Raw genomic sequence first — 10,662 nt, forward strand, 5'->3', positions numbered from 1 at the left:
TAGTTTCTATTTTTATCATGGATCAATCCTTCTGCTATTGCTTGAGAACTGCCTAACACTATTGTCCCTATCGAAATAGCCCAACTCAAGCAACTATTAAAGTGTTGTTCACATTACAGTGCTCCCCTTGGAAGATCATAACATTACGCTTCTCCTTAGCCATTAACATGCAATTGCAAAAAGTGTTTTCCAAGCAACATCGTTGAACCAAATAATAAATGTATCACTATTAAATACATTGCATCATCCATATATTTAAATTTGCTGTAAAGAAATTATCATGCATATCTGTAAGTAATAGTCCAATCCACACCATACAAGCAAGTGTTCAAAATATGACAATTTCAATGTAGCAACCATAAGCAAAATATGATGCATCCCTTGCAATACCATGTTTACATCTTTAAAAATTTGTAAAGACTCTCTCTCCACTCCAACCATAAGAGTTGCTTTATTCTTTGCAGTAATGGCAATTTCCATAATTTAGTCAAATGATCGTCTTTCGATTCCAATTCCAACCATTGTTGCTTATAAGCATTGAGATTGTAAACTTACCAACGCTAGACCACCTCCACATGTATTAATCAAATCCTAAATTATCTTTTAGAAGGGGCACCTCCATATGCATTAATCAAGCCCTAAATTATCTTTTGGAAGGGGAATCGAAGCAATCTACAAAAGGATCGACTATTCTAGAAGATAAGCAAAGGAATCCCATTTCCAATTGTCATGATTATCTACCATATCCGAGACCCGAACATTCTCCAAACCGCTAGCTTCCATAGTGCTTTTGCTAATCAAAGGTCTTACATTAAGCAGCTAAAGATCTAGCCAAATCGTCACACTTCTTCCATTGTCTAGTGACCAACTTATATTACTTCGAAGCATCTCTTGTACTTTCATGAATGAACCTCAACCATAAGAATAGTTAGCTTTATTGATGGTAATAGAACAACAACCTTTAAATTTATAATTATTCTTCCTAGTTAACAATTCTAAACCCCAATTTGAAGAGAAAAGATTTATTTTGATCTCACATGCACCGCACATTTAACATCAAATATAATCAATTAGGATATAATGTGTGATATATATAAACGATTAAATGTAATATTCTTGTTTATAAAAAGTCATGTGGAATAAATCTAATGGGACATATGGTTTACCCTTAATAATATTGTTGAAATCACATTTTACCATGTACTACTCCGACTCAAGTAAATACTAAAATGAGAATGAGATATTAAACCATAATATGTAGATCACATGGGATACGAATTAGAGGACCCACATGCAAATATGTCCTTAAATTTGAAAGCTTTTTCATATGCGTTGCTATTTGATCACATCTTCATCACAAAATGTAATTTTATAAATACAGTTTGACCCTTTTTATAGTTATTTCTCATTAAATAATCACTATTAATGAAAATGTTTTTGAAGTCACAAACGTTACTTTTTCTTATATTTATTTCTCATTTTTAATTTAAATAACCCTAATAACAATAATTTATCTAAAATTAAAATTAGAAAAGGGAAGCCGGTTTATAAAAGTGGAAATGTCTTGTCTCTATCTCGCTCTTTCTCTCAATTTTCTCCATCTTTTGATGTTTTCTCTTTCATTTCTCTTCTAATTATTATTATTTTCTTCAGATCTCTCAATCTCTCATTCTATTCTTTCCTTAATTTCGCTTCTAATCGGTTAGCCTTTCTTTTCTTTTCATTTTTTTTTAGCCTTTTTTCAAATTGTACGCTTAATTTTTGAATAGCTAGGGTTCTACATTGTCTGAATTTTGATTAATGCAGGAAAAAACTTAACAATTTTTAATTTTTTTCACTTTTGACTTTTTCCTTAGGATTACCATTAACATAAGCTGTTCTTCTGGGCTGTGTTCTTATGATTATAAGGTACGGCGAAGAAAGAAGACTGACTTGGTGTCTCTTAAATTTGAATTTGCATGCTGCTAACAAATTTATATTTTCAATTCTTTTGATAGATAGCGGGCTTTTAACAATTTGACTAATTTGTTTGAAACTAAGATTTTTTATATTCCAGAAGCTTCCGTTTTTGGGCGTTTATTCAATGTTCTAATCAAAGGAGGAGTTGGTGAGAGAACTTGTTGGATGCTCTTTAGGATTGGAAAGATTATGATAAAAAAAGTTGAAATATTTTTGCCTTTGTGTTTTTTTTTTTGAAAGATCAATAAATAATTGTATTTTCTTAAATACAGTAAATTTCTCCATTCTAGAGTTTGGCATGGGTCATTTTTTTGATTGGATGCTTTTGATGATGGGTTTTTATTTTGAATGCCTGTTTTCTGATAGTAAAGATTTACTTTTTGGGGGGTGGGGGGTATGAATTTAGGGTTAGATCATGTTGATGATTTTTATTTTGTTTGGTTGATGATGTGAAGGAAGAAATGTATGATAGCATGTATGGAAATATTGCATTTTAAACTTCTAAGAATTGGAATATATGTTTAAAGAAACTTTTGTTTTATAGGACATCTGAGTATTGGAGAATAAGTTCTTTCTTCTTTTTGGCATTCTTAGTCTGAGGTTAAATTAGCGGACAATGCAAAGAGACTACAATGATTAGTATATTCTCAAGGATCCGTGCCTTTGTCCTGAATGCTATGCTAACCGTTTCTTGGGTTACAAGTGCTGCAATTTAAAAAAGTGGATTTGTTAATATTCTTTGCATGTTTGCTTCTCTTCCATTTGTAGAAGGAAATGCTTTGTATTTCTACTGAAATAAGTGCATATTATAAATTCCAAATAAATAGATGAGAAGGTTTGATTAGCAAGTAATACCTTGCATGTCTTGTATTTCTGCTCTTAAGTTGGATGAAGGGGATACTTGTTCCCTTTTTTGTATTGGGGTGGAGCATGTGCTAAAGTTTCATTTCGTTGTGTCTTTTCTGATAATTCAAACTTTATAGATTTGCTGTTATTTTCAAGTTATATTTGTATGTTTTATTTTTGGTTCTTATAAATGGATAGATGCATGGTGGCCAGTTAGCTTTTTCTTCTCTATGCTATATTAAATGTGGATTATGGTATGGCTTGTACTAATAAGTTTTTTTTTCTTTTTCTTTTTACTTTGAAGCAGTGACAAACTGTAACAAGTTATTGGAACACCATGGGCCAAAGAAATATGCTATGCCCTAATCAGATGATAGAAATGGACCAGCAAGGCCAAGGATATCTACATCCTGAGCCCTGCATCTTTATGGGTGGCAGGCCTAATTACCCACCACCTGATATCCAGATGGGAGTCGCGGCTCCAGGGAATGCTACTAATCTTGATACTCATCCCTTACCAGAGCATTATGACAGTGGTATGTTCTATGGGTTACCCCAGTACCCAGGTGTTCAGCATCATAATCATTCCCCAAATCTTGATCTTGGTATTGGAAGTGCATCCAACTATTACATCCCCTATGTGGCTAACCCTTCGTCGAGTGCTCCTGTAAATCATGGACCGGCAGACCAGATGCCATCTTCAAGCAACTTCAACCTCCTAGGAGTTTCTGCAAATGAATATGCAAGGAATTGCCACTTCATGGATAATGTTAGGGGCTCGTATAAGAGAAAGAATTCTGAAGGAGTCCCAGGAAATTTTCAGCATTTTAATGCCTCATCAAGCTCTAGTTCCTCAGTTACACCATTAAGTTCTAGACATCCCGATGGAGTTGGGACAATGGATGGTGCATCCTTCAACATTCCTCAGTATAGGGGGAATGGCCCTCCAACAATTAGAGAAGCAGGACCTCAAAGAAGTGTGAGGAACAGATTAGGCGCAACTCCAGTGGAACCTGTTTTGATGCATAGTGCTAACCATGTTTTTCAAGGAAATTACATGGGTCAGCCCTTTCAGCCAACAATAACAGATGGAGGTGCCTCAGCCTGGACTCAGGTTCCTGGGGTTCCATATATGCATGGTAGTTTCTCCATTCCTCTATTCTTTCCTCCCAAGCTTGTTTTAGGAATTTCAATTTTCCATAAGTTATATTTCTTTTTTCTGAAAGCAGCTTCCATGTAAATGAGGTGATGTAGTACAATGTTTTCTCCTTGAAACTGATTTCTGTGGACTCTTCACTGTCTTATGTTTGAGCAGGTAGCAATGTTGGTGCACCTATGGAGACTAGTCTTAGAAGTTCCACAAACTTTTCACATGCTTCTCCCCTTGAACTTCGGAACCATAATTTTCATCACCCTGCACCACCTATTGAAGGAGTAAGAGGTCACAGCATTAATATTCATCCACAAGTAGCAGCAGTTCCTCATCGCTTTCCAGCAAGTTACGCCTCACAAAGCTCCATGAATCTTTCGCATGATGGTTGGGAGATGGGTCGTAGGCATCTGGGACCAGTTCCTCCTAGTGGCTTTAGGATATATCATTCCCGCCGAGAGAGTGGTATCGTACCTGAGACAACTGCGAGACACCGCAATCTTCCTCACCTAAGAGTTCTTCCGCCTGATGTTAGTACCTGTTCTTCATTTCTGCAATCTTATCTATGTTTATTACTTCATTTTCTTTTCTGATACTAGGAAAAAGGTATTCATATATAACTGATCTTTTCTTTTTGGGGGTAATTTTCAGTTTAATATGGTGATATCATTTAATTGATTTGGTGCAGGGAATTGCTGTACTGGAGCTCCCTGAATTTTATGAAGTAGGGAACTTTATTGATCATCACAGAGATATGCGTTTGGATATAGAGGACATGTCTTACGAGGTTAGTTGAAGATCATATACGTTGTTGTCTTGCATGGTTCAACTTTACTTTAGGTGACCATTCATTGTAAAATTCTCTAAATGACCATAGGAACTGCTTGCTCTGGGTGAGCGTATTGGAAACGTGAACACTGGATTGTCTGAGGAAACCATTACAAGTAAATTGAAAACAAGAAGTTATTCAACATTTGCTACAACTATTAATCTGGAAGAGGCAGCACCTATTGACCAGGAACCTGATTCTTGCATTATTTGCCAGGTAACGGACACTGAACAATGCTTAGAACTAGTATTATTCTTTATCAATGAGCTTGAACTGCACATCTCCGTTGTTCAAGTTTGAAGCACACGCCATCATACAACATGTCCATTCCTGACGGATTGTATTTGCTATTTCTCTTGGAATTTTGCAGGAGGATTATAAGAACCAAGAGAAAATCGGAACTCTTGATTGTGGACACGAGTATCATGCAGGTTGCTTGAAGAAGTGGCTGGTTGTTAAGAATGTATGCCCCATCTGCAAATCTGAGGCGATAGCCACAGAGTCAAAGAATGTATAAAATATGGAGGTGAGAAAAGAGTAATAAATTACATAAAATGGTTGATCTTGGTAGAATCAATCTGGGAAAACTCACCTAGATGTTTCTAGATTGATATTTTGTCAAGTATTTTGTACATGAACTTGCAGATATCTAACGGACAGTCCATCCATTATTTGTTGGCTTTGTAATTATCAAACAATTGTACAGACTCTCATTATGCAGTTTCAAGCTGTAATGTTAACTTCAGCTATAATGTGCTTTTTCAGGACTTCTTTTCTTATTTTCTTTCCCTATAATATGTTTTGCATCTCTCTGATGTTTATATTCTTGTTGAAGAACATTTATAAGGAAGGATTGGCATGATTAGGCTAAGCCATTTCAGTGCTGTCTACCATTAATCTGGTGCCCAAATGTATAATGATCAACCAAGAGAGGAAGCCATACAATTTGCTTATCACTAAGCAAAGACTACCACATAACCCCATGATTCACATTAGATGGGCGTCTCAGTAACGTCTCTTGTGGAACATAACCACCAACCCAAAGGCAAAGCCCTTTTACTCCTGGTGCATCCATCCCATGGTGTTAAAACCACCAAAAATGATAAAACTGGGGAGAGCATAAGCTGGTTTTAGTTAAATTGGTTAAGGTTTCATATAGATGTGGTTTAAATATGTTTATAATATATAATATCTATACATACCTTGGAGACGACATTGTTGGGAGGGACAGTCATGAACCCCAAACATGGATCATAAAATGGATATGAAATAAACCTAAAAAAAAATGTTAAGTTCGTTTGATTAGATCAAAATATGAAAGTTGATTGGTTTGGTTATAGTAAAAGGATGGTTAGTTATGTATTAGAAAGCATTGAAGCGATTGACCTAACAATTTGTTTAGGTAAAACCAAAACTCAAACCCTAGAAATAACTTTTGAACTTAGAGTGTGTTTAGCATTATTTTTCAAAATCAATAGGTTTGATTATAGTAGGAGGATAATTGGTTAAGTGTAAAAAATCAATTGAATTGACTGACTAACTCTTTTGTCATGGGTTGCGGATCAAAGCCTATGATTAATGTACAAAGAGCGTCCCATAGAGGTCAATCAATTAAATGGGGCTAATTGGGCCTACTTGAATTGACTCGATTCGTAGAACATGTGGAGAAGCCCATCTACTTGAAGCCTTAGTGGTCCAGTGAAGCACTCAAAAGAAAATTAGGGTTTTCATGGTAAATATGGAAACTAATATTAGAAGATTGATAATTTTATAATATTTGATTTTGTAGTCTTAAAGAATTGTACAAACTCTTTAAGAATCTTAATTGTAGAAAGACTTAATCTCGATTGTCAATGTACAACAAACTGTACTATTGGATCTGAGGGAGCTCAACGATAAATAGAAATCTTCCCCCTCATTTGTATTCATCCTATAGAAACTCACTTGTAATATTTTATAGTAATGAAATCCTATTGAGGGCATTTACTCAAACACTTGGTGTGTTTTTGCTTTTTTGTGACTTTTTTGTTCTTTTGTTGCTCTTTTGTCTTTAAGTTGCTTCCGTTTTATTTTTGGTGTTTTAAAGAATTTTTATGGAGAATTCTCACTTTGTTAGAGTTAGGCTGACTTAAACGGATTTGAACTCAAGAAACCACTTAAGGTTGCAAGGATTGCAAGCCTAAAGTTTTAGCCCCGTGACAGTTGGTATCCGAACTACGGCTCCAAGGCATCAATCAATATGTTAAAAGGAGTAGATGGAGAACCATGAGAGTGCAAGGAAAGCTAGCCAATCGAGAGATATGTTGTCGATTTTGGAAAGTTGAGTGGTCAATCTCGAGGAATCCATAGAAGATATGAAGGAGGCACTAGAGATAGTTGAGGGACGCACCGATGAGTTGGACTCGGTGAAAGAGCAGCTCAGGGAATATGTGTTGGAGTCTCTCAATTCCAATGTGGAAGTGATGTGATGGGTGCTCAATTCCATTGCGGATAAGCTGACAGTAAGGGACAATGCTCTCGAGGCACAGTGATGGCTTTGAAGGAGGAAACTAAGGCCACGGCGAGGGCTTTAAGCACAAGAGTTGAAGAGCTCGAGGGATAGCTCGTTGTGTGCCGAGCAGTTGTGGGTAAATGGGTGTTGGGTGCAACACTAAACCGCAAGATAGATGTCCCAAAACTGGAGAAGTTTAAGGGGGCAAGGTCTGTAAGGAAAGTGAAAAACTTCTTGTGGGAGATGGGGCAATACTTTCATGTCGTGAGCATCGAGGATGATGATGCGAAGGTAAATATTACTGTTAGATATTTTACTGATTTCGCTCTTCTATGGTGGAGGTGAAAGTCCACTGATAAAAGGCGTGGTCAGGTTGTAATTGAGACTTGGGAGGAGTTCCAAAAAGATGATTTCAAGAAGCAGTTTTACACCCAATATGCCAAGGAGGAGGCTCGAGCTAAGTTGCACCGATTCTCGCGAGAAGGCACAATTTGGGAGTATGTGAAGGAGTTTAGAAAATTACTGCTCCAAATCACATATTTGAGTAAGAAAGAGACATTCTTCTATTTCATGGATGTGTTGAAGCCGTGGGTTAAATAGGAATTGGAACGCCGAGGGGTCCAAGAACTGTCAAAAGCCATGATCGTGATAGAGTCCTTAATCGAGCTTGTTTTGAGGAAAGACAAGTTCGAGTCTCCTAAATCCAAGGTAAAGGACAATGGTGGGGTAGATGAAGAAGGACATGTTGAGTATAGCAATAGTAATGGTGCCAATGGGAACCCACGGATGGTGTAACCCCCTAAACCCGACTTAGACGTTATGGCCGAATCTCGAATATCACATTGGCCATATTGATGGCCCAAAAAATCATTTAGCTATTTTCTCTTAAAAATCACCGTTGCTAAAAACGTCCTTGTAACTTGTTTGAGAAAACCAAATTTTGTTTGAAATTATTTATCTTTAGAAAACTCAAGTTTTGATATTTTTCAGAAAACGTCGTACTTCAATTAAAACATTACAACAGATAATTTGCATATCTAAAACTCGTCATTTTTAAAATGTAGATTTAATATATATCTCGTAAAATATCAATTTTGTGAGCAGATAGTGTTGAGTTTCAAAAACAAAGTATTGAATTCTGAAAACACCCTTATTGGGTCTTGTTTGACTTAGTTATGAAAATCCATCGTAAATTGTCAATTTCACGATCTTTTAAATGATAATTTTAAAACTTAAATCATGTAGAAAAATCCAAAACCAAAATAATCCAAAGTAAAAGTCCAAAGTAATAAAAACACATCCCGAAAATATTGAGTACCAAAATAATATATTTTTCTAAAAATGACCGAGAGGTCCTTCGTAAGCCGAGCCCGTCCTAACCTCGATTATTATCTAAGAAATCAAAATTAAAAAATGGTGAGCTTTAAAATCCCAGTGTGGGTTACAAATCATAATATCATAAATTAACACATAAAACATCAGATTAAACAAATCATATACATATAGATATTTAGTCAAAATTTCACATTTATCAAAACGCATAATGACGATGTCAATGCAACACTTTTTCAGAAATCAATGCAGATCTTTCAGAAAAACAGATTATACCCATCTTCGCTACACATCATAATAAGTTTCCCAGAACTCCTCCATCCAATAACACACCAATATTGTGGACAAGCCACTAGATAGTGCAGTCGAGCTGTCCGAAACAAAATATTGCGGTCGAGCCATCAGATAATGCAAATATACTGCTAGATACAGAATATTACAGGTATACTGCCAATTAAATTATCCCGGGTTGCCCGACAACGATAATTCACCACCCCGGGTTGCTCGACAACGATGACCCGCCACCCCGGGTTGCCCGACAACGATGGCTTACTCATATTAATATGCAGTTAATCTGCTAGATACTTCATCCATACACATTATCCCAACCCCATGCATGTAATATGGCATACAGAACAAATTTTACATTAAGCATGCTTTACATGTGAATCAGATTTATTTTTGATTTAACACAATGACATGCTTAACATGCGAATCAAAATTAGAAATAATGGCATGCTTAACATGCGAGTCAAAATCAGATTAATAACATGCTTAACATGCGAGCCAAAATCAGATTAATAGCATGCTTAACACGCGAATCAAAATATCAGAATATTAACATGTTTAACATGCGAATCATAACATCAATAATTCAATATCACGTTTATTGTACATTTGTATTCAAATCGCCATATATCACATATCATGAGTGTAAGGAAATCGCACATCAACATTTTTAACAGAAATCACACAATCGCATATTTCATCACAGATCTGAAGTTTCAGAATCCTTACTTGAAATCCTTCTTTAACGGATTTTACCAATCCATACGAACACTTAACGTATTCACCCAATATCAATTTTTAGATGATTATTTAAATAGTAATTAATTATTTCTCATAATAATATTATCTTGATTAAATATGATATCAACCATTGTTATAAAAAAATCCCCACACATTTGCAAACCCGTTCGTAATGATCCCGACTCCAACTTCTAACGAAAGAGTTCGGTTCTCGAGCTTGAAATCCTTCGACTTAATCGCACATTTGTACAATTGGGGTTACGAAACCAAGATTTTTTTATTAGCACTTCAATGAAACTCATAAATTAAAATGGTTAGCGTTGTCTTAGTCGAGTATGTATGTATAAAATATACAAGAGTGAATCAAGGAGAAAACATTGACTATACTTACGTAGTAACAGAAGAAAGAGGGCTAAAAGATTTCTCATGATATGATGATTAGAGAGGAGGATCCGACACTATCAAAAAATAATATGATGTAAAAAAAGTTAGAAAATAGGATGGGAAGTAACCCTTTAATGAACAAAAATCATAATTGAAGGATTACATAAACGAATTTTGAAAAGAGGAGAAAAGAAAAAAATCAGAAATTTCCGGGTGGTGGTTGACGGCGACAATGCGGCGGTGGCAATGGAGAGGTGGTGGTGAGGTGGAGGTGTGACGGCCTTATGTGGTGGTGGAGTGAGGGATAAATGAGAAGAAAAGGGTGATTTAGATGTTGAAATGGAAGAAAAAAGAGAGAAAAAGGGGGAAGAGCAAGGTGGTAGACGACAAAGAAAGGGGAGGAGAGAAAAATGAAAATAAAAATAAAAAGTGAATTGGACATGTCTAGGTGCATGGCCAGCCAAGGTAAGGTAAGGGAGGAAATTTGGTAGGTTGAGGGGTGTAACACCCTTAGCCCGTCTCCATCGTTGGATTAGGGTTATGGAGTATTACAAAACAATAAAAAAACATTTGAACATTCTATCAATCAATAATATTATCACATCACAAACCATTTATATTCAAGCACAATGTCCTTAAATC

The 10,662-nt window shown here is 35.8% G+C and overlaps 1 protein-coding gene across 3 annotated transcripts; it reads left to right on the forward strand.

Moving 5' to 3' along the window:
- The first annotated feature begins 1,538 nt into the window (after nt 1-1,538).
- On the forward strand, nt 1,539-5,551 carry LOC105783423 (probable E3 ubiquitin-protein ligase ZFP1). Of its 3 annotated transcripts, none has more exons than XM_012608870.2 (7): nt 1,546-1,701; nt 1,857-1,908; nt 3,110-3,944; nt 4,121-4,485; nt 4,644-4,742; nt 4,833-5,000; nt 5,155-5,551. In XM_012608870.2, exons 3-7 carry the CDS (start codon nt 3,143-3,145, stop codon nt 5,299-5,301), a joined length of 1,581 nt encoding a protein of 526 aa, XP_012464324.1. In that variant the 5' UTR covers nt 1,546-1,701; nt 1,857-1,908; nt 3,110-3,142; the 3' UTR covers nt 5,302-5,551. The 3 variants fall into 3 exon arrangements, with proteins under 3 accessions (XP_012464323.1, XP_012464324.1, XP_012464322.1); XM_012608868.2 differs by having other exon boundaries at nt 3,113-3,944; XM_012608869.2 differs by lacking the exon at nt 1,857-1,908 and having other exon boundaries at nt 1,539-1,701; nt 3,113-3,944.
- Nucleotides 5,552-10,662: the final 5,111 nt, after the last annotated feature.

This window comes from Gossypium raimondii, chromosome 13 (assembly GCF_025698545.1).
Source record: "Gossypium raimondii isolate GPD5lz chromosome 13, ASM2569854v1, whole genome shotgun sequence".
Lineage (NCBI taxonomy): Eukaryota > Viridiplantae > Streptophyta > Magnoliopsida > Malvales > Malvaceae > Gossypium > Gossypium raimondii.